Below are 25,328 nucleotides of genomic sequence, written 5' to 3'. Positions count from 1 at the left end.
AGTTTATTGCACTTTTTTGCAATTTATGTAATTACTATGCACTTAATGCATACATATTATTAAAATCTAGGCTGTATTGGTTGTATTGATGTATAGCAACTTGAAATGCTCCCAAAAATGGCTCCACAGCATGTAAAAATATAATATAAGCTCTGGTGGACTTGGTTCTATGGTAGGTCTTAAAGGGTTAACCCCCGTATATAAAATATATTGCTATAACAGTATTAACACAGGCTCTCTACAGAGGGCCATAGCTGTTTGTTCTCAGTGCAAACTGCATCAGCCTAAAGAGGAGAGCGTATTATATTTAAAACACTAAATATGGTCTCAAATGGTGCCCAGACAGATTGTAACTGAAAATGAAACTATGACAGAGATCATACTTATTAAGTTGACCTTGTTTTCACTTGGTGTGTCTTTTTTCTGTTTTACGTTAGAGCAAATACCAAGTCGCTGACTTCAGGTGATAGCAGGGAGTTATCCAACAGGATGTTCAGAGTGACTAAAGTGCAGGAGTGAGTTGTTACTGTAAATGAATAAATAAAGGAGTGGCGCAGTGTTTTATTGAGGGTTCCAGTTTGATTTTATCCTCGCTGGCCTCCTTTGACTCTGTCCCTGTTTAGCTGTGTGGTGGGTATTACAGGGACATCACAACAACTAGATTTTAAAGGGTCAAAGCTCGAAGTTACTTAGTGTTCAGTGAGATGTAATGAGATTAGACAGAGTTTACTCTTACAGTACAGTGAGTTTGAAGGTGACCTTTTTTGATAAAGGATGTAAAATGTTCTGCTACCAGCTATGTCCCATTCATTGGTTGTAATCCACTAATGTTGACTTTACATTAATGCAACTGCTGTCGGCCCTGGAGGGATAAGAATCAGTCAAAACATAGAAATGAAGCCCAGATTTCAGCAGCAGATACACGAAACTGAAAAAAGGTTTCCACAAACATGGTTTTTAAAACATCAGCAGCGGTGAAATCCTGTGTGTTTCAAAAGCATTACTGAAAGATGTTGACAGAAAATGAGCCAGTCTGATTATTAAATATTCATTTCATTACAACATCTGGTAAACTGTGAGTACATTTATAACATAGGTTAATAACAAAGGGATATATTTGGAAACCAACAGAGCATTGAAGGTCTATTTAAACTGGACTAAGAGCAAGCGAATAAAAAGAATACACTTTGAATTGATCAAAGCCTTTGTGTCGGTACAATGCGGCCTATGAGTTATCAAAGATTTATTTTTAACATCAAAGCAATTTTCATATAACTTCTATATAATCTATCTCTCTATATGTGTACAATACTTTGTCCTTAACCCTTTAAAACCGGTCAGAGCGGGCACGCTCTGTTTTGCGTAACTATTTTTAAATCCCGGTAGCTCTGCAACCACGTAAGCTAGCACAATAAATTTTTTTGCATATGAAACCGGAGGAGTTGTACTTACAACTTATGCCATCAGCTTGTCCTAGGTCACAGTTTCCTTCCACATATAGCTTTGCAAAAACTGCATAAAAGCGCTTGCAGCAACAAAAACATAATATTCCAGAAACACGCTTTGCCGATCCGATCAGCTGTTCATAACACTTCCTACGTTGGAATAGACGACGTAAGTGTTTTTAAAAGTTATCTTTGACTTTATGACTTTCTGTGTCGTTTCTGGGATGCTTAGGACTCATATTGCACTGCTGGAAATAGTTTATTTTGATGCACATGCTGCTTTTTTGCAAATTTGCATTATAATATTTATTTTTGTTTTTCCTGCAGTTTATAAAAATTGGTGTATTTCAAAAATAAAACTATGAAGACACTCAAAATAAATTTCTTGTGGTGGGAAACTATTTTGTGCAACTTTTTTGTATTTACAGTTTTGAGGGATAAGCCTCTTAAATTTCTCTAACTAGAAATATATGTTAAAAAAACAACAATTTTCAATTTTTTTGTAGTTTATTGCACTTTTTTGCAATTTATGTAATTACTATGCACTTAATGTATACATATTATTAATTTGGGCTATAATGGTTGTATTGATGTATATCAACTTGAAATGCTCCCAAAAATGGCACAACAGCATGTAAAAATATAATATAAGCTCTGGCGGACTTGGTTCTATGGTAGATCTTAAAGGGTTAACTGAAAAGAATTGTCAAAGCATCAAGCCTTTGGGGTTTTTTGAATATGAAAATTAATGTCAAATACAGACTATATTAATCCTGCGTGAAGATCTCAGTCACAAGTTGCAAAATGTGTGCAAGGCGAACAGAGGCAACAGTTGAATCTGTATTGTCTTATAGTTTTATTGTCTTCGGTATCAGGAAATAGATAAATACAAGTAAATACTATCTCATGTGCATCAACGTCTGTCCTTACTGAAAATCCCATTAGTATGCGCTCCTAAGCACTTAGCACTTTAAGGCACTGCTGGACAATAATTGTAGAGCAAAGTGCAGTAAATGGAAAGTTTATTCAGCCGACCAGTCTTTGGATTTCTCTACTGCTGCCCACAGTAGGTCATAATTCTGCTAGAGTAGATGTAAAGTAAAGAGTCTTCTAGTCGTTTCAGTTGTTTTGGTTGCCGTCACCAGTGAGGCAAGCTCGTGAGCTCTGCCAAGCTGGACACAACAAGGCTGCAGCTCTGTGCATCACAGAATCAGGCTTCTGTTTAGACTCCTCAACAGGCTCTTTGTCCTCCTCGCTGTCAGCACAGAGGATAAAAAGGCCACAGCCTCCAAATAAATACCCCACCGCGGCCGTGACGTTTTTCTCCCTCATCCAGCCACCCTTTGTTATCTATTAGTTATTGCTGTTGATGTTTTTTCAAGTGATCTAAACCAGTTTTAGGTAAAAACACAGGAGGAATAAAACATTTCTTTCTCTTTTTTTAAAAAAAAATCTCTGCTGCTACTGATCTTCTTTTTGGTTTGTGACTTGACGTTTGTGGTTTTTCCTGGTTTTAGCTGCACTGATCTGCAGCTGTCGTCCTGGTTTGTGGTTGTTTGTTAGTAGCTGCGAGTGGTTCCCTTTTACAGTTTACGACCGCTGCTCAAACAGTTAATCCGATATGAGATGTTTGGTTTGCAGAGATGAGGGCTGAGTGAGGAGAAAGATAACTGTGGACCGGTGTTTTCAGTTTCTGTCTCGTCTGTTGTATTTTATTATCAGTTATGTACCTCTTAAATCTTCTCCATGCATAATTACAGGGCACGTTTGAAGGATTTAAAAGGTGGCAAACACGTCTGCTTCTGCAGTGTCTAATACACAAGTATGAGTACGCTGGCTTGGATCATACCGAGGTTGTGACACACGATAAATTCATCTTCTGATTTCTGCGGGTTTATGTTTTCACATAAAATCACATTTATATTTTAATGCTTTCATTAGCAAAAGTGGAAAAAAAACAAAATGAAGATTTGGAAAAACAAAATATCAGCAAAGCTCTGGATTGTTGGAAGCTAAGTTAGTTGACTTAAGGCAGGGGTGTCCAACTCCGTGCCTGGTGTCCTGCAGGTTTTAAATGTGTCCTTGATCCAGCACAGCTGATCTAAATGGTTAACCCTTTAAAGCCGGTCGGAGCGGACACGCCCCGTTTTGCGTAACTATTTTTAAATCCCGGTAGCACTGCAACCACGTAAGCTAGCGCAATAATTTTTTTATGCATATGCATATGAAACTGGAGGAGCGGTACTTACATCTTATGCCATCAGCTTGTCCTAGGTCACGGCTTCCTTCCACATATTGCTTTGCAAAAACTGCATAAAAAGCGCTTGCAGCAACAAAAACATAATATTCCAGAAACACGCTTTGCCGATCCGATCAGCTGTTCATAACACTTCCTATGTCCATCAGCGTGAACTATCACATGTCCGCCATGTCCTGCCCGAAACCGGAAGTGACGTCATTTTGCGGAAATGTAGTTTTTTACCATCAGGGCCTTATGAGCCTATGAGGTGTTTTTAAAAGTTATGTTTGACTTTATGACTTTCTGTGTCGTTTCTGGGATGCTTAGGACTCATATTGCACTGCTGGAAATAGTTTATTTTGATGCACATGCTGCTTTTTTGCAAATTTGCATTATAATGTTTATTTTCGTTTTTCCTGCAGTATATAAAAATTGGTGTATTTCAAAAATAAAACTATGAAGACACTCAAAATAAATTTCCTGTGGTGGGAAACTATTTTGTGCAACTTTTTTGTATTTACAGTTTTGAGGGATAAGCCTCTTAAATTTCTCTAACTAGAAATATATGTTAAAAAAACAAAAATGATTTTCAATTTTTTTGTAGTTTATTGCACTTTTTTGCAATTTATGTAATTACTATGCACTTAATGCAGACATATTATTAAAATTTGGGCTATAATGGTTGTATTGATGTATATCAACTTGAAATGCTCCTAAAAATGGCTCTACAGCATGTAAAAATATAATATAAGCTCTGGCGGACTTGGTTCTATGGTAGGTCTTAAAGGGTTAAATGACCTCCTCAACATGTCTTGAAGTTCTTCAGAGACTGGTAATGAACTAATCATTTGATTCAGGTGTGTTGACCCAGGGTGATACCTAAAACCTGTAGGACACTGACCCTTGAGGCCTGGAGTTGGACACCCCTGACTTAAGAACTCTCCACAGATGTTTGAAGCTTAGATTATTCCCAGAAAATGGAAAAAGTGAAGTGCAGCACCTTCAAGTGGACAATCAGCATGAAGCCGAAAAACAAAAAGTTGTACAGGGGTAGAAGGACACCTGAAAACGCCTACTGTGAAATTAAGGGACTTCACACTGCAGCACATTGCAAACATGAGCGCCTCCGTTAACAGACGTCAGCTGGGCGTGGAGATGGATGCTGTACGTCTGATTCTGTGTAGTGTATTCACAGGATAGTATTCACATGAGCAAACACGAACAAGTTGTGTGTCTGTGTGTGAGCAAGAGAGACAAGCGACAGGCGAACAAGAGTTTATCCAGCCATGCAGCATTATGTGTCAGCGCTGCAGGGCTGCTGTTTGCTGTGGGAACCACAACTAATCTAATAAGAAATAGCCCTCAGGACACACACACACACCACAGGGTGCAGAGTTCTCATGCTGGAGGATATCCACCCACACATGTAGTCATACTGTGACTACATGTCCTACAGTGCCTTTATTTAGACATAAAAATTACTGTACTGAGTACATTTCTGTCTACACGGCTTACACTGTTGTAGTTACACAGTATCCTAAACAACATACAAGACAAGTATAACACGCATAAACATTCATGGGCCATTATGTTTTAATATTTTGCCATGTTAATTAAAAATGTAATTGACTCAACAGCAGACGTCTTTCACTGTCTTCATTATTATCCAAAAAAATATCAACAGCCCAGCAATTTCCCAGTATTTTTGGTTTCCATGCACGCTCCGGCTGATGTTTCTTTATTTTCTGCAGTTTTGGCCAAAACAAAAAGGCGGAGGTCTCTAAAACAGTCCATGATTTGGCAACCAGAGATCGAGAAATATCAATAATATAATAATAAAATGTTGCAACTTGCAAGTGATGACGATTGCCACATCCTACCTACAGTTATGGGAATGGCTTGAATCAAATGAGAACCGCTGAGGATCCTGAAAGTGCCAAAATTGCTGTTGGCACTTGAGGTTGGCTTTAAAGGTCACCCTTGAGTTTTCTTTCTGTGGTGAATCTAAGCAGAGCCCTGAACCTACTCAAAGCTGAAGCCATGCCAGCATTTATGCCAGTGCAGGCTGCGTCAGCGTCCAGTTGCATGTCTGAGGACATTAGCTGCTTCCGTATTTCCCAAGGGGTTGCTGTAGTGGCTGTGTCCAGATTTTTAACCCTTTAAGACCTACCATAGAACCAAGTCCGCCAGAGCTTATATTATATTTTTACATGCTGTGGAGCCATTTTTGGGAGCATTTCAAGTTGATATACATCAATACAACCAATACAGCCTAGATTTTAATAATATGTATGAATTAAGTGCATAGTAATTACATAAATTGCAAAAAAGTGGAATAAACTACAAAAAAATTGAAAATCGTTTTTGTTTTTTTAACATATATTTCTAGTTAGAAAAATTTAAGAGGCGTATCCCTCAAAACTGTGAATACAAAAAAGTTGCACAAAATAGTTTCCCACCACAGGAAATTTATTTTGAGTGTCTTCATAGTTTTATTTTTGAAATACACCAATTTTTATACACTGCAGGAAAAATGAAAATAAATATTATAGTGCAAATTTGCAAAAAAGCAGCATGTGCATCAAAATAAACTATTTTCAGCAGTGCAATATGAGTCCTAAGCATCCCAGAAACGACACAGAAAGTCATAAAGTCAAACATAACTTTTAAAAACACCAGTATAAGCTCATGAGGCCCTGATGGTAAAAAACTACATTTCTGCGAAAATAACGTTACTTCCGGTTTCGGGCAGGTCATGGCGGACATGCGATAGTTCGTGCTGACGTCTATTCCAACGTAGGAAGTGTTATGAACAGCTGATCGGATCGGCAAAGCGTGTTTCTGGAATATTATGTTTTTGTTGCTGCAAGTGCTTTTTATGCAGTTTTTGCAAAGCTATATGTGGAAGGAAACTGTGACCGAGGACAAGCTGATGGCATAAGATGTAAGTACAACTCCTCCAGTTTCATATGCAAAAAAATTTATTGCGCTAGCTTACGTGGTTGCAGATCTACCGGGATTTAAAAATAGTTACGCAAAACAGAGCGTGCCGCTGCGACCGGTTTTAAAGGGTTAAACCAGAGCAGATTTTACACAGGACACTCCTCTTGACGCAACCATCCCATTTATCTGGGCCTGGACCAGGAGTACATTAGATTGTCACCCCCTTGAGGTTTAGTTAGTGTCTCCTCTGGGTGTTGAGCCGAGGATCTTTCATGTGAAAGATGAATGTGTTAACATTTGGGTAGATTTAAGGTTTGCCTAAACAGCTGACTGCTTGGATTAACAACTATGCCAGCATGAAGAGTCATAGCTGATTTTGGTCAGGCCTCATTTCAGCTAACTGTAGTCACTGAACTGAGCCTTTCCACTGTGTCGGCAATCTTTTTCTGTCATTTGGGACAATGTCACACAGAATGCCCAGTGAATCTGTGCTTTGCCTTTTGGTGAGTGAAATGAGGATATTTTTATGTATCTTGTTTTTGCACCTCTACATTTTATGGATGCAACATGAAAACCAGAGCTTGCAAGCCTTAGCTTATAACTTAGATCTCAACATTCTCGTCCAAATATGGTCACGTCTGAGTCAAAAAAAAGCTCACCTGCCTGAAGTGAAGAACTCATATCTCCATAACCTTTTGGCATGTCAACACATAGCGGAAAAACATAAAAAATGAAATGTTGCTAGGCTTAAAGTGCCTGATGTAACTTTTTACAGGGGAGCAAGCAAAGGTGCTCAAACAGACCTAAAACTGACATAAAATGACGGGGTAAATACTGTATATAAGAAGATTACCTATGCACCAGAGCCTACAGTAACAGGACAGCGTGCTAGTTACACCGAGAGAATAGAACAGCATGGGATTTGTTTTCAGAACATAGTGACCGATGTAAAGGTAAGTTCACAGGCAAAAACAGTGTTACACTAACAAACTTCTACTTCTGCGGTTTTATTGAGTGTTTAATTTTTAAACAAATACATAGTATATATCCAAAAAGTTGATTCTGTTCATCTGGACGTAGCGTTTTGTGGGAGAAACGTTTCGTCACTCATCCAAGTGACTTCTTCAGTCTCAGCTGACTGCAGGTTTCCCCAAATCTTATAAACAGTACATTTGCATAATGACTGAAACCAGCCCACTGAAGGAACAATGGGCTGGGAGGTCAGTTCCTTAATTTTAATTATGCAAATTCTCATGACCATTGATCAACAACCACTGACCAAAACCCACTGATCAAAGCCCACTGATCAATGGCCATGAGTACCATTCACAGAGAGTTGGGGAATGGCTGCAATCACAGCATGTAAGATGGTGAAAGATGTACCCTTAGGCCCCCTCCTCGATTCAGAGATGGTCTTTCCCTTTTCACGTAAATGGCTCAAACCAGCGTTCCTCCCTGTCCAGGATGTTACATCCTCATCCTTGAAAGAGTGTCCACTGGCCTGTAGGTGTAAATAGACTGCAGAGTCCTGGCCTGACGAGGTAGCTCTTCTGTGTTGTGCCATCCGCTTTGCCAGAGGTTGTTTGGTTTCCCCGATGTATAAATCCCAGCAATCCTCCTGGCACTTAACAGTGTACACTATGTTACTCTGTTTGTGTTGGGGGACCCGATCCTTGGGGTGGACCAATTTTTGGCGCAGCGTGTTTTGGGGTTTAAAAGCCACAGAGACCCAGTGTTTAGAAAAAATGTGTCTCAACTGCTCCGATACTCCTGACACATACGGGATCACTACAGGTTTTCACTTGGGCAGCGGTTGTCCTTCTCTCCTGGATCGGCTGGAGCTTTCCTTAGGTGCCTTTCCCGCTTTGACAAAAGTCCAGCTGGGATAACCACATTTACTCAGGGCCTTCTTGATGTTCTTCTGCCTCCCTGGCCGCTGTGTCTGTGGGGATGGTGTTCGCTCTGTGTTGTAGCGTCCTAATGACACCCAGTTTGTGCTCCAGTGGATGATGAGAGTCAAACCTTAAATACTGATCCGTATGTGTAGGTTTTCGGTACACGTCAGCTTTTAGATGTCCCCCATTACTGATGAAAATCTTACCGTCTAAGAAGGCTAACCTGCCACTTTTCATATCCTCCCTGGTGAATTTGATGTGTCGGTCCACAGAGTTAATGTGATCCGTGAATTGTGGTACGTCCTGAAATTTGATTTTCACCCAGGTGTCATCCACATATCTGAACCAATGGCTTGGTGGTGTTCCAGGGTAGGATAGCAAAGCCCTCTTTTCCACTTCTCCCATGTACAAATTGGCCACGATGGGTGAAACTGGGGAACCCATGGCACACCCATGTTTCTGCCTGTAGAACTGACCCGTGTATGTGAAGTAGGTGGAATGAAGACACAGTTCAAACACACTTGGTCGATGCTGAGAGTGGTCCTGTTGCTGAGGTTGCTCTTACGGACTACCTCCAACGCTTCCATCACTGGGATGCATGTGAAGAGAGATGTAACGTTGTACGAGACCATGGTTTCATCTGCCTCCATAATGACATCTCTCACCTTCTCAACAAAATCCAAAGTGTTCTGGATGTGGTGTTCAGAGCTGCCCACCAGCGGGTTGAGGATCGAAGCCAGAAACTTGAAGATGTTATAGGTGACAGAGTTGATCATGCAGACAATCGGTCTTAAAGGTGCACCCTGTTTATGTATTTTTGGTAAACCATACAGGCTTGGTGTAGATTCCCCTGGGTATAGCCTGTGGTATGAGGTTAAGATTAAGGAACGGACCTCCCAGCCCATTGTTCCTTCAGTGGGCTGGTTTCAGTCATTATGCAAATGTACTGTTTATAAGATTGGAAACCTGCAGTCAGCTGAGACTGAAGAAGTCACTTGGATGAGTGACGAAACGTTTCTCCCACAAAACGCTACGTCCAGATGAACAGAATCAACTTTTTGAAGATTTACTTTCCTGGATGATTGAGCATCAAGACATTAGATAGTATATACTTCAAGTTCTCCTGTCTAGTCGTGCTATATTTAACTCTGGAGATAACTCTGTGGCGCATATGATAATTAGTCACATGCACGGCACGGCCTCATTATTAAAGGAAAGCAAATGTCAGGCAGCTGAGCCGTGGGCCATGACCACAGCGTGTGGATGAATTACCTCTAAATATTGCGGCTTATCCCTCTGTAAGTGACACTGGTGTTAGATTGCAAACTGACAGTCAGCTGCCATAACGAAAGAGATTTTCTAAATATCTGTGTGTGTGTGTGTGTGTGTGTGGAGTGATTATGGGGTTTAGTTGTTCGTTTGCGTGGCTGTGGTGTTGACACAGTTTGTTTACTATGTGATGTTTCCGTTTAGAAAGAAATTCCTTGTCTGACTTTTAATGAACAGTAATCTACTTTATTTGACCGCTCACAAGTCATTGAATTTCTGTCTTAAATATATGTTATTTAAAATAGGCTCATGTGAGAAGTGTGTGGCTATAATTGTAAAATCCCAGCATCTTTTTTATTGAATTTGATTCATTTGGCATTTTGAAAATGTGCACGCACAAATGAAAAAATAGAGAAGCAAAAAATGATTCTGATCGTTGTTCTGCTCCAAAACCATCTCAAAGTTTTGCATTAATAATACGTTTATATAGCGCAACTATAAGGCTACAAGATGCTTCAAGACGAGATAGTCACGGTAAAACAAATAGTAACAAAACGTTTGAGAAACATTTAAAGGTTACACAAAACTGGGAGGGGGAGCGCAAGACAGTTAAAAGCAGAACAAAGAAAATGAAGAATTACAAACAAGTAGGGGTGGGCGATATAAACGATATACGATATAAACGATATATATATAATATATCGCGATATATTATATATATCGCGATATATATATCGCGATATATATCGTTACCACACGTGCTTCAAATTATATCGCGATATGAATTTTAGGCTATATCGCCCAGCCCTACAAACAAGTACAGTAAAAGCACACAAAAATAATCAAAGGCTCATGAAACATAAGTGACAACATAAAAGTAGCTCGATTTGGAGCATTGAGAAAGTCTGCTTATCCTATGTCTCCACGAGAGATTTAAAACAAGAGTGTGATATATTAAAAACTATTAAACAGCAGGAAATGTATGTTTACAGCCTCAGTTTGCACTTCATCACAGCTCTCTGCTTTCTCAGTAAAAGACTTTCAGTACCCACTGCTGACTGTGACTAAAGAAAATATGACTACCTCTTACAGCAAAAACATTTCTGTCACAGCGGCAACTTCTACGGGAAAATCACTTCCCATAACAAAGCGGTTACGTTACACTGACTCACTCACTTGGCTTTTGTTGCTTTGCTGACTGAAGGACTGGACTAGAAAGAGGTGAACTTTTGCGAGCCTTCATTCAGTTAGTTCATTTTCAGATTTGTTTGTGCTCTTTCTAAAGCTCCCACTCCTCTTTGCCTTCACGGCGCTCTGAGCTAACGCTAACTGCTCGGTTAAATACCCAACTGTGCGTTTTGACTCGCACATGTGTGACTACAGGGCGTAGCTGGTCTAATCGAGTGCTCTGCTTTAACTGGACAAGCTGAGTCCTGCATATATCAACGACATTTGTCCTGTTTAGCAAAGTTAAAAGTAACAGGGATATGGCAGCTTTCGCCACCGCCATTCGACACCATTGCCCCAGAACCAAACCTCCTGGAATCATATAAAGTTGTAATTTTTTTCCCACAGTTATTGTTATATTATCATGAGTGGGGGTCACACTTGAGTTGGCAGTCCTAGTTTTTACATGTGTCCTTATTAAGCTTTTTAAATTGGTGCACAAAGCTTGTAAGTTCATATTTGGTCTGTTTGGGGTTTTTTTTTCTTCCCATTTCTTTCTAAATGTTTCATACTAAACAAGTATGGAGCAAGAAGATGGACGTTAAAGGCTTAATCAGCAATCCAGGTCAACTGTAGTTTGAGTTTAGAAAGGAGGAAGTGCAATTTAAAGGAGTTTAGATGAGGAATTGAAAGCAACAGAGTTTTGTGTGAGTCAGAAAAACGTTCCTTCGTGTCCAGTGGAGTGCTTTTTTTCTTTCTCTCTCTTTTTTAGATGCTCTTTCTTTTACTCTCTCTCATACCAAAGAAGGGATATATTAATAGTCTCTAGCACGCTTGTGTGTGTGTATATATTTAGCTTTGTGGGGTCTGGGCCCCAACCGCTCTGCTCTGTTAGTGTGGGAACAACAATACGCTGAGTGGAGTAGCCTGCTTAGTCTCACAACGCCAATCTCCAAAATCTGCGTTGCTCTAGCTTGAGTAAGTTGTGCGTTTGCTTCCCATGCATCTGACTTAGACGGTGCACATGTGATTCTCCCAGGAGCTGATGAGCAGGACCTCGCTAGAAACTCAGAAGCTGGATCTGATGGATGAGGTGTCCTTTCTCAAACTGAAGCTGGTCAGCATGGAGGAGACGCAAACCAACTCACACCCGCAGGATTCGACAGACACAAAGCAGAACAAAGCTGAGGTACGGAAAGTCAACAAACATGCTTTCAAACGCATTCAAGTCTTTGATCTAGAAATGGAAAACGTGTATGATGTCTGTGTTTAATGGGCTATAAGCCAAGATCCCTGCCACACTTGCCTGAGTGGAAGTTTTCCCTGTTAAATAACAGGAGGATGAACATTTTACTTTGCACAGTTAATCCTGTTTATGGTTGGGAAATAAACCATTATCTAATTTTAGGGCACAGATTAAGAGTATTATTTTAACTTACTTGTTGGTATTAAACTACGGAGCCCCGCAGGGGACATGGGAGAAAAAAAAATTAAGACGGACTTTTGCGAGATCTCGCAAAACTAACTCAGGATCTCGCAAAACTTTTGCGAGATCTCGCAAAACAAACTCGGGATCTTGCAAAAGTTGAATTCCAACAATGGCGGCAGCTACTTAGTTGTAATATTACTCTTTCTGAGTCACAAAATACACTTTTAAGATATTTTGAGGCGTGAATGTAGTTGTGTAAACGTCAGATACCTGCTCGGTTTACAAGACATCACATATTTGCAAAAGAGCTCCGACGTTTTCGGAGATCTGACACCCACTAGCTCGAAGCTAACGGGAGGTCGAGACCTACTACAGCCGGGAGGAACACCGCTTTCCCGGCACATCGTGCCTCGACCTCCCGGTCGGCTTCAAGCTGGTCGCCTCCGAAGAATGCGGCTAAAACTTTTGCGAGATCTCGCAAAACTTTTGCGAGATCCCAAGTTTGTTTTGCGAGATCTCGCAAAAGTCTGTCTTAATTCTTTTTTTCTCCCATGTCCCCTGCGGGGCTCCGTATTAAACAGTTACTGGTACTTTGATTATACACATTGATTTTCAGGTACTTCATTAGGTGGAAAGGCCAGATACCGACTGTCTCATACTTTTCATCTTGCCCAACTCTAAAACCCCGTAATGCAACATCAGAATATGTGATATTAGCGTCTTGAATAATCACAACTGTCATTAACTGTTCAGCCGTGTTTGCCTGGGTGATCCTTCACTACATTTCTGCTAGTTTGGGCTATTTATCAGCTGGAACAAAAACATCATCGCTGGTATGATCAGGTCTGCAGCCACCGCTTGGTTTGAATGAAATCACCTTCAAAAAGCACATCAATAGACAACACAATTGTCTTTTCCACTGTTTTTCAAATAAAGCTTAATAATCTTTATTCCGTATGTTCCATGAGGGGTTATTTAGGGACACGCATCCTGTGGTACTCCTCTTGGGAAGTTCAGACATGCTGTCTAAGGATGTATGTAAGCTGTTTGTCTGGTTTTATTGTGTTTTTTGTCTCCAAGCCAGGAGGGAACATGAACATTCAGCAGGGCTACTGCTGTCACAGTAGAAAGGCACGGATTGGGGGGAGGGGGGATTGTTATTGTATATGTATTTGCAATATTTAACTCTTTCTGCAACTTTATAAAGAAGGAAAACAAATGTTAATGTGTGGATTAAACTATGAGGCGCTGATTCCTCCCATCGCCTGTCTGTGAGACCTCACCTGTCGGCTGGTGGCGGACGATCCCGCTAAAGAGGAGTGTGATTGGTGGAATGTGTGTTTGATGCTAACCGGGTCTATTCACAGGGCTCTTATCAGCCTCAGAGTTGTAAGTACATTAGTGTATAGGCGACGGCTATTTCACACAAGGCACAGTCTGCAAATGAAACCTTGTACACTTGTCTGTTGGAAATTTATGCAAATTAGTACAGATTTCATAAGGCAATCTCACATTTTTTTATTCAAATATTTACATGCTATCTTTCTAAAAAAAAACAACAAACTTTCAGTTGCTGAAGTTTTATGGTAACGGTTAAACTTTTTACCGCTTGTATAGCGGTTTGTCTTTAAGCCATGTGTAACAAAAAGGAAAAACCGTTACAGCTTTCTCTAGAAACTCTCATGTTGACTCTCGTTTCCACAGCAGCAGCCTGCTGTTACTTTTGTTGTTTTTCAGGTTCGGTTTACCCACTAAACCAGTGGAAAAAGTCACACGAGCAGGATTTTCCCACAGTTTTTGTCCCACATTTAAATGGAAATCGTAGCGGCCAAATGAAGAATCTGTCCTGCGATCCTGAAATATCTGTCACCCAGATAATAACCAGGCAGATGGTGAAAACATGCCCACCCTCTGGCCAACTTGACTGGCAAAGGTAATGATGAAATGTGTCTGGATGGGGTTCAAACGTCACTGGTGAGGCTCTGAAACAAGCCAGAACACATCAAACAGTAGTTTAAGCACCACCCTGCTCACATCCTGCAAAGAGACAGTGGAACAGTTTTTGTTTTTGATCGGAGACTTTAGAAATAATTAACTGAAACTGTGAAAAAACACCTGAAACTCATGAGCCTCACTAATACCTGGTGCACCTAAAGCCCTTCCACCTTTTGAAGTCAAGAAATCAATCATTCTAGTATGGCCGTCATGACTTTTACAGAAAATTAACACCCTCCATTTAAGTATTGTGAGCTCATTGTCATGTTCAAGATGTCATTTTAATACGATCTGTGTCATGGCTCATTATCCCGCTGGAAGCAGCCATTCGAATATGAGTACACTGTGGTTATATAGGGATGGACTTGGTCACCAACAGTACTCAGGTAGGCGATGGCATTTAAGTGAGTGTGTCATAGTGCGTCATTAAAATATCCCCCAACACTTTTACACCACCAACAGCCTGAACTGTTGATGCAAGCCAGGCGGGAGCTTTAATGCCATTCACGCCACATTCTGATCCAACCAGGAATGTTGCGGCAGAAAACATCAGACCAGGCAGCATTTTTCCAATCCTCTCCAATTTCGGTGAGCCCATTTAAACTGTAGCCTCGGTTTTCTTTTTCTAGCTGAAAAATGTGAAACCTGGTGTAGTTCCTCTGCTTCAAGCTTTGACGTGTTGAGAGTAGGGATGCACCGATACCGATACTGGTATCGGGGCCGATACTGTAAAATGTGTGTGTACTCATACTCGTAAAAGTTAACCGATACCATGAACCGATACTAACTTATTTCATATCAGAGGGTGGCTTGTCATTTCTGTTGTAGTTTTTTAGATTGGCCACTAGGGGGCCAATTATTATTTTATTTATTATTTATTTTATAATAATTATTTTGTTTGTTTGTTTACAATATGGACACTCTGCAATAATTTAAAAGTTTATTTTATTCTCAAACCTAATTTGTATTTATTTTATTCCAAACAGAAGTGTTTATTTATTATTCTGAAAGCTCGAGACAGTGCCAATAGTTCAGTGATATATTGTAAAATTACAATGTGGAGACTCTGCAATAATTTAACAGAAGTGCTTATTTTTCACTTGAAATTTTTTTGTGGTCATTTTTATTAAGATTATATTTTTTTATCGGCAGGGAATATGATAAAACCTGTCTTCCAATTCTTTGCATTTGTGTGTGGTAGAAGTATCGTTTTTTGTACTCTGTATCGGCAAGTACTCAGATCCAAGTATCGGTATCGTATCGGTTTGAAAAAATTGGTATCGTTGCATCCCTAGTTGAGAGGCGATCTTAAACCTTGGTTGTGAGGAATGGTCATTCAAGTTACTTTTGCCTTCTCATAATCTCAAAGCAGCTGCTCATGTCTGACCTCTTGCATCAACAAGGTTTTTTTCTCACAGATGACTGTCACTCACTGGGTATCTTCAGTTTTTTGGACCAGCGGTCCCCAACCCCCGGGCCTCGGACTGGTACGTGAGTCGTTTGGTACCGGGCCGCGAGAGTTGAGGCTCAGGTGTCTGATACAATTGTTAAATAAACACTGTACATATTTACTTAATGAGGACCAAATTAACAGAGTTTTAAAGAGCAAATTAGGTGATCATTTTGTTTAATCCGTGTGTGATGGTTATTTCCAGACAGAGAAAAGGCCATTTATTTTAGTAGTATACTACAGCGGTCCCCAACCCCCGGGCCTCAGACCGATACCGGTCCATGAGTTGTTTGGTACCGGGCCGCGAGAGCTGAGGCTCAGGTGTGACATTTATGGTTTTCAGGGTTTTTATCGGTTTTCAGCGTTATTTTGTTATCGTTTTTATCGTTAACTCGGTTTTCCTGGGTCTTTTCACGTGTGTTATGAATAAATCTTCTTTTTTTTCGGTACCGGTACTAGTTTTATTTATCCGCGACACCTTAAAGGCCGGTCCGTGAAAATATTGTCGGGCATAAACCGGTCCGTGGCGCAAAAAAGGTTGGGGACCGCTGTTTTGGACCATTCTCTAAAAACCGTAGAGATGGTTATGCAGAAAAATCCCAGTAGATCAGCAGCCGCTGAAATACACCAACAACCATGTAGGTCCTCAGTTTTAACTTCAGCAGGTCATCTTGACGATGCATGCGTGCCTAAATCCATTGAGTTGGTGCCTTTTGATTTACTGATTAGCAAACACTTAAACAGGTGTACCCAATGAAGTGGCCAATGAGTGTAGGTGAAAACGACTGCTCAGCTCTGCAACAGGTTTGGGCCTCGGTGAAGGTGAGAGTTACATTAGGACGTTGTTTCCCTCACTGAGAGAACACACAATAACGATGCACACATACGCATTCCAACCAAGTCCGGCTGAGCAGCCTTTGCTTGTCTTCACTAGTTTCTTTGTGTGGACTTTGTTCATTGTGACACCCAGCTGCTTCCCACTGGCACAAACGGATACTAAGGCTGCTCATGTGGTTTCGCTGTGTGTGTCTGCGTGTAAAGCTATCACAAGCCATCCAGGGCCGTGCTCTGATAGAATAAACACGATACAGCATTTTTGACACGCAGGGGCCCATCCTCTGCAACCGCACATGGATGGAGTCTGATAAGCATCAGCGGAAGCAGACAGAGGGGAGGAGATAGTGAAGGGAACAGACGAAAAGAGAGAGGGCAGAGAAAAAAGAAGGAACAGACGGCCGATGTGCAAAAAGTGACAGGATATAGTTTGAAATATTGTTTTCTGACCTGTAAGGTGCACATTAACCGAACGTGCATGATAGCCACACTGCAAATCCTGCAGGACGTGACTGCCAGCGATGTCGGATTCTATGAGAAAACCAAGTGTGAGCTGACTTTGCTTCTTGTGAAAAGCTCACATTCACTCAATAACAAGAAGAAAATTTGTCTTAGCAGAAAACTTTTTTATTCAGTCAGGAAGCCACATTCTGTCAATAAATCCTGGGAGGTGTCCAGTATTTCAGATACCATTTCAGGTACAGTGAACCTGAGTTTAGTGTACCTGACATGATCCTCATATCATAAGAAAACTGCCTGCAATCCCTGATATGATAGATTAAAGCTTAACTCTTGCGAATGAAAATGACAACATCTTGGCACTTTCTACTCACGTCATGCTAGCTGCACCACTTTGTCTCACACTACTGTTAAACAGATGTTTAAAATCCATCCATCTTCATCCGCTTTATCCGAGGCCGGGTCGTGGGGGTAGCAGCCTAAGCAGAGAGGCCCAGACCTCCCTCTCCCCAGCCGCCACCTCCAGCTTATCCGGGGGAATACCAAGGCGTTCCCAGGCCAGCCGAGAGATATAATCTCTCCAGCGTGTCCTGGGTCTGCCCCGGGGCCTCCTCCCGGTGGGACATGCCCGGAACACCTCACCCAGGAGGCGCCCAGGAGGCATCCTTGTCAGATGCCCGAACCACCTCAGCTGGCTCCTTTCGATGTGGAGCAGCAGCGGCTCTATTCTGAGCCCCTCCCAGATGGCCGAACTTCTCACCCTATCTCTAAGGGAGAGGCCAGCCACCCTTCAGAGGAAGCTCATTTCCGCCGCTTGTATCCGCGATCTCGTTCTTTCGGTCACTACCCACAGCTCGTGACCATAGGTGAGGATAGGGACGTAGATTGACCGGTAAATTGAGAGCTTCGCTTTTACACTCAGCTCCCTCTTCACCACGACGGACCGGTGCAGCATCTGCATCACTGCAGCCGCAGCCCCAATCCGTCTGTCGATCTCCGGCTCCCTTCTCCCATCACTCGCGAACAAGACCCCGAGATACTTGAACTCCTCCACTTGGGGCAGGAACTCATCCCCGACCTGGAGTGGGCACTCCACCCTTTTCCGGCTGAGAACCATGGCCTCAGATTTGGAGGTCCTGATCCTCATTCCCGCTGCTTCACACTTGGCTGCGAACCGCTCCAGTGCAACACACTACTGTTAAATAGATGTTTAAAATGTTGGTTTAAAATAGTGATTTGCAAAAGTTGCACTGTTTGCTTAGCACGGGCGGTCAGTTCATTTTAATATCCAGCACAAAAAAAGCAATACCCGTTTTCAGCATTAAATATGTTGCAATTAGCAGCAACCTGCATATCGCAGATGTTAGTAAATCAGTTTGTGTGCTCCTAGAAATATATTTGCAGCATGTTCCCATCTTTTACATGCAATCTTGTCACTTTCTAGCATGTGGCTACTGTTAACCCAAGGCATCATGCCTGTACCTAACACAGTAGTTTTGGTGCTGAAATGTATCCAAAAAATCCATTTAGGTTACATGCATGAGTTAAATCTAACAGGCAGATTAAACAAAATAGTGCAGGATATTATCAAGCAGTCCTTTTTTAATAGGTTATATTGCAAAAAATGTAACAAAGCAGCACAAACTTCAACAGGAATTGGGCGGCACTTATTCACTTTATCTAGTCTGTTTTTCAGGCTGCTTCAGGGATCATGAGGCCTATTCTCTCAGCTTGAGGCTCCACCACATAAATCTAACATCAGTCCTGTCAATTAGCTGTTTTTATAAGTTGGTGCTGTCTTGGTTTAGTATTGATTCAGTATTGAGATACACATACGTACTCGGATGATCTGATATCGTCGTGTTGGTGTTGTTCCCAGATCATCATGAAAATGTTGTTCCAGGTTCAACATTGCAAGTGACCAATCACATTATTGTGACGTTATTCTTTTGCGCACCAACCCATTCGTGCATTTATGAAATTCCAATGTTGCAAGGACAATATCAATTCTGCTTAGCGTTTATTAAAGGGTTAGGGTCCGTTGATCGGCGGACAAAGGCGGTTTCTCACAGCTTAAGTACAGTTTTTTGTTTTACGCCGGTTTTTCCCGAAGTCGCAAAAGTATGACATCACAACATTCTGATTGGTCACTTGCAATGTTGATCCTGGAACAACCTTTAGTATGATGATCTGGGAACAACACCAACACGAGGATATCAGATCGTGCGGCGTACTCACTAGGGCTGGGTATCGTCACTGATTTTAAGGTCCTGAATCCATTCGATCCACGATTCGATTCAATTCGATTCGATTCAATTTGATTCGAATCTGGGAAATTTTGCCTCAGACAGTCAGAAATATTATAATTCAGATCAGTACATTTACATATTTTTGTATCTATAAAAAGGAAGCTGACACTCGCAAGACTTTATCAAAGGTGTGAGCGTCACAGCAGATGCCTTTGTGTCAAAGTAGCTGAAGATAGAACACAGAAAAACATGAAGGTGGTTTTCCTGGACTTTTTTATATGTTATATTATTATTATATATATTAATATTATTATATTATTTTTCACAAAAATATTCTGCAGTACATCAAAAACGAAAGAAAACCATTAATCAATATATGAACATTAACTCTGAAGTTACAGCGGTCTTATTAGAGACACGGCTAAGCGTTTTGCATTTTGCATTATTTTAAAAAGTTTACATTTGTTCAGAAGCCTATTGAACAGCAGAAATTAGGCTTTCTTTTCGGAAGTAAGCAAAAGGAATAAAAAACGGCCGACAGCGCTGTAAACAACGGTAGACTTGTGCGTAACAAGCAAGCGAATAATGCAGAAAACAGATTTTGGGGATAGACGGGAAACTGTTCTTGAAGTACAGAGAAAGAGAGAGAGAGAGAGCTGTGCATGAAGTGTGATTTTATTGTGGTGGAAGCAAAATAGCAAAAGTAAGAGGGAGTCCATGACGATGTTTATGTGAAGCTTAGTTTGGATCTTCTTTTGCTGCTGGTTCGGTCAATATTGTTTGGAGAGAGATAAAACTAACAGCTTTAGAATCGGCGCAAAAAGGGCGTGAACACAAAGCGCGGACCCGCCGAAACATCAGAATCAGCGAGATGTCGCCTTTCTCACCCGACGGCACGGACACGGTCGGGGCTGAAAACTGACATCTCACTGATTCTGATCTGCGGGTCGTGCTTTGTGTTTACGTCTTTGTGCAGAAGCCGTGTACCTGCTCTCATTTACTGTTTTAAATGTTTGGTGGTTGTCGAAATTTTGTGACGTTTCACCTGAGATTCTGAAATTTTGGGCAAAATACATTTATATAAAAAAATCGATTCAGGATTGTAATGAATCGATATCACGTTATCCAGGCTAGAATCGATTTTAATCGATAAATCGATAATCAAAACCCACCCCTAGTACTCACCAGAATCCAACATGTCCGGTGTGCAGCTGAGGTGCTTTGCTTTGTTTACGTTACGATGGGGCTGACACCGGTCTGCGTTTTTGTCAGTAAAGTCAGGATGTGTGTGTCTGTGTGTGTGGTTAGTAACAGCTGCGAGGCTCCGGTAGGCTGTCAGGAGGAATGGCAAGCATCCATTCTGAGCATTCCTCGGGGCCAAACACTTTCACCTCAGGAAACCACACCAACACCACACACAGGCTCGCTGCCGTCTCACGAACACCTTTAAGTACTAAAGCAACCACTTTTCAGGAACAAGATTCCCCTGAGCTGTGACATTTTCTTAGACCAACAGTTTGCTCAACTTTTAATGTGTGTAAACAAAAAGAACAGTTAGAGACTTTGCTCTGTGCACCTTCATGTCTCTTCTTTATTGTACGCTCTGTTTTTTTCCTGTCTTTACATCCTGTCTTGTTTTGTTTTATTGGTCTAAATTCTGGGTTACGGCTCTGTTTCTCATGCAACTAGACTTGGCTTGAGCTCAGGCATGTTATAATAACCCTGGTGCGCCAGATGGGGTTATTATTTTTTACAAAATTATGCTTTAGAAGCCTTAAATGTGGATTTTATGTAGTTTAAAACAGCCCTCCCTGCTGAGTTGCTTTTCATGTAAAATGTAAAATAGGCCACGAAGAACAATGACAGAGACTGAAATCTTGGCAGCTTGTTCCTATTGCCATTTTTTATATTTACAATATGGTATCATACTTATATTGTGCAACATCAAAAGTTGCCATGGAAACTATTCTAATGTCAGCAGAAGACAGATGTTAGCCCTGATCTGTCCTCAGTGGATACGCTCGACATCTTCCACGGCCTGTTCTATGACACTGGATTTAATTAATGAGACACTTTTAACATTTAACCCTTTAAAGCCAGTCGGAGCGGGCATGCTCCGTTTTGCTTAACTATTTTTAAATCCCGGTAGCACTGCAACCACGTAAGCTAGCACAATAATTTTTTTTGCATATGAAACCGGAGGAGTTGTATTTACATCTTATGCCATCAGCTTGTCCTCGGTCACGGTTTCCTTCCACATATAGCTTTGCAAAAACTGCATAAAAAGCGCTTGCAGCAACAAAAACATAATATTCCAGAAACACGCTTTGCCGATCCGATCAGCTGTTTGTAACACTTCCTATGTCCATCAGCGCGAACTATCACATGTCCGCCATGACCTGCCCGAAACCGGAAGTGACGTCATTTTGCGGAAATGTAGTTTTTTACCATCAGGGCCTCATGAGCCTATACTGGTGTTTTTAATAGTTATCTTTGACTTTATGACTTTCTGTGTCATTTCTGGGATGCTTAGGACTCATATTGCACTGCTGGAAATAGTTTATTTTGATGCATATGCTGCTTTTTTGCAAATATGCACTATAATATTTATTTTTGTTTTTCCTGCAGTATATAAAAATTGGTGTATTTCAAAAAAAAAGCCATGAAGACACTTAAAATAAATTAAGTGAAACTATTTTGTGCAACTTTTTTGTATTTACAGTTTTGAGGGATAAGCCTCTTAAATTTCTCTAACTAGAAATATATGTTAAAAAAACAAAAATGATTTTCAATTTTTTTGTAGTTTATTGCACTTTTTTGCAATTTATGTAAGTACTATGCACTTAACGCAGACATATTATTAAAATTTGGGCTGTAATGGTTGTATTGATGTATAGCAACTTGAAATGCTCCCAAAAATGGCTCCACAGCATGTAAAAATATAATATAAGCTCTGGCGGACTTGATTCTATGGTAGGTCTTAAAGGGTTAAGATAATCTGATTTATTTTTTACTAAATACAATTTCTTGTTTTAGTATTTCTTGCTATTGATTGTTAGTGATACGGTGGAGTCTTTCTGATGTGACTGTAAACAGGATAAATGAAGCTTTTGGAACATCCGATCCTAATAACAACCACGAGCTTAACAGCCAGTACAATGCAAAATCACTAAGTGCATCAGCATGACAGACTTGTTGGTTGAGGACTTTTGGAACGCCTAAAGTGTCGTGGTCGTATCACAACGGGGCGTGTTGCGTTTGACCTTTCGATCTTTAATTCCTGTACAAAAGCCGGTTAGACTGGAAAAACCCTCTGAGACAAATTAGTGATTTGTGACCGCTGTCTTGATTTAATTGGACACAATGATGCATCCACTCAGTTGGAGCACAGTTCGCCCAAACAATACAAGCCATTCTTAACCACCCCACTCTAATTCTGGCTGACAGGAGGTGTTTGTCTGCTCACCGCTGCTCTCCAAACTCCACTAGACTTCCTGCTTTTTCCTCTGACCCCAAACTAACCTTAAGAATAAAGTGGTCGCTCCTTTCCTGTCAGTGGTCACGTCGAACCAGCAGGGAGGTGGCGCAGAAACACTCGCGCTGTATATGAGCACAGATCTGTTTTTCACACTATTTCGACAATGTAAGACGGTGAGGCATGATGCATTGCCTGCATCTGTCTCCCACAATCTCACCGTTACAGCACTAATACAAGAGGAGGGCATTGCATAATGCAAAAGTTTTTAAAGGAGTAAAAGTTACTCTTAGGTTGCTTAGAGATGTTTTTGGTTGTTTGTCAATGTGTTGAGGTGTAACGCTCCTTCTTTTCCAGGATTCTAACATTTTCTCCAGTTGAATTTAAGCATTTCTTTCTTCCGCTTCAAGTGTTTGTGTAAATCTTTGTGCTTTGTGTGTTTCACATGATTTTTTTTATGTGTTTCTACTACAAATGGCCAACAGTGATCCAGATGTGGCATCAACCATTTTCCCTGCACTGACTGATTAACAAATAAGTTCATGTTTTATTCTCCTCTCCTCCTCTCAACTGACTTTCATTTATTCCTCTTTTCTTCTCCTCATCTCACCATTTCACCTCTTCTGCCACCCTTCATTTGTCTTCCAACCCTCCCAGTGTGTGGTAAATCTCATCAGTGAGCTCCAGGAGCAGATGTGCAGGTTTCAGGAGGAGATCAGCACTCGCATTCAGGAGAAACGGGCCCTGGAGGAGAAGGAGGCCCAGCAGGGGGAGCCAAGAGACGGCCAAGCCCAGGGCTACAGCCCTCAAGTTGGGTTGGTCGGCTCGGACCTGAGCCTGTCTGGCTCTGATGCCCGGCAGCACAATGGAGGAAAGACTGTTCACGTAGGGAGACTTGATGGATGAACTCATCTTACCCTCCTTCCCCATCATTTCTTCTCTTCTCTTCTTCCCTTTTAACCAGTCCACACACCACCCGGTATTTGGAATACTCCACAGAATCAAGCTAACAACCTCTCTTGTAGTGTCTGTATGTGTACTGCAGGATGTTGGGGTCACACTCTGCTCTGGTTCTTGCAGTGATTGAGGCTTTCCATTGGGTTTTCTAAATGCTTCCATACATTTGAGGAGTTATTTACCTAAAAAGAGTGAACTCCTCAAGTATTTGAAACATTTGGAACGTACTTCAGCACCGATCAGGATGTTGGTCTCTATAAATCCTTTCAAGCTTGCCTTTAGGACCAGAATTGTGTTTTGTATTAGATTCGATGTGGTTTCCTTGCATGACAGTGATTCCTCCACTAACAAAGTTTACATCTGTCAGCTTCCTAATACACTGACCAGGTGGATGGGTCATGTTACGGTCCCTATAACCCTGCTGTCCAAAGTTCCCCCCAGATGGTGGCAGTGCGCAGCTGGCAGATGTGCGACCCGGAAGGCTTTCAGTAGTGTTCTGGGTTTCCTGGTTGTTAACTGCACGTTGTGGTGTCTGTTTCAGGAGGATCTTGTTTCCTTTATTAACCACTGTCTGGCCCCGGGGACCTTTATAACTGCACTGAATGTGAACCTGGTGTTTGAATACCCTCCCATTTATATGCTGGCATGCGTGCCCACTCATGTAGATGAACCTCGTGCCGATTGTGACACGTAGATGAAATGTATAACTTTTTTTTGAGAATTGCTCGAAACATCAGAAAAGTTTCGTAATTGTGCACATGTACGTAAAGCGGTCCGGCTAACTGAAGAATGCTATGGTTTGGCTTTTCTGCAGGATTTGCAACAAGAAGTTAAGCAGCTGAAGAGCAAAGTGGATGAGTTGGAGGGAGAGAAGAGCCGGTATGAGAGGAAATTAAGAGCCACCAAGGTACTCGCTAAAGCACACAGAGCAGTGTAAAATGCATTTTACATGCACTTTAAATCTGTTCGTAGAAGCTGGGATGCTGTGTAACATATACAAAAAGCATATCAAATGTTGAAACTTCTTATATCTTATTATATGTGCTTTTTTTTGAATATGAAGACTTAAAAATGTGTTTCACTACTGCTGGGTTAATTTCCTTTGGACAAAGCCAGACGGCTTGTTTCCCTTTTCTTCCAGACTTACATTAAACGAACCCAAACATTGCTCTAAACTAATCTGACTAACTTCATATTATAGATGTGAGTGTGGTGTATACTTCTCATCAAACTCACCTGAAGAAGACTTACTAAAATGTGGAAACTGGCCTGTGAAGTCACCGCAGCAAACCTGTGTAAAGGACGGACTGATAATCTGATAATTGCACATATAAAAAAGGAAATAGAGCAGATGTAGACAAGAATGGATGCTGGATACTGTAACAGAAGATACAATTAACAGCTGGTGTTACTGTGATGTCATACGTAAACGTTAGATAATTTGATCAGACTGTCACCAGGTGAATTTCTTTAACCTTCATTCATCAGGATGAAATAATCAAAGCTCCACTCATCTGTGTTT

At 41.1% G+C, this 25,328-nt stretch overlaps 1 protein-coding gene across 14 annotated transcripts in view; it reads left to right on the top strand.

The window, feature by feature from the left end:
* The window catches only part of ppfibp2b (PPFIA binding protein 2b), a 128,353-nt gene that overhangs the window by 71,346 nt on the left and 31,679 nt on the right, over positions 1–25,328 (top strand). For 9 of the 14 annotated variants that reach the window (XM_085169160.1, XM_085169150.1, XM_085169152.1 and 6 more), the window contains 3 exons: positions 11,998–12,147; positions 23,507–23,734; positions 24,621–24,713. In XM_085169160.1, the coding sequence (XP_085025286.1) occupies positions 11,998–12,147; positions 23,507–23,734; positions 24,621–24,713 (471 nt within the window). The remainder of the gene's footprint in view (positions 1–11,997; positions 12,148–23,506; positions 23,735–24,620; positions 24,714–25,328) is intronic. The other 5 variants (XM_085169159.1, XM_085169157.1, XM_085169161.1 and 2 more) reach the window with 2 other exon arrangements.

This window comes from Neolamprologus multifasciatus, chromosome 7 (assembly GCF_963576455.1).
Source record: "Neolamprologus multifasciatus chromosome 7, fNeoMul1.2, whole genome shotgun sequence".
NCBI classification, from domain to species: domain Eukaryota; kingdom Metazoa; phylum Chordata; class Actinopteri; order Cichliformes; family Cichlidae; genus Neolamprologus; species Neolamprologus multifasciatus.
Note: the sequence above shows the minus strand (reverse complement) of the source record. Positions and strands in the feature narration are given on the sequence as shown.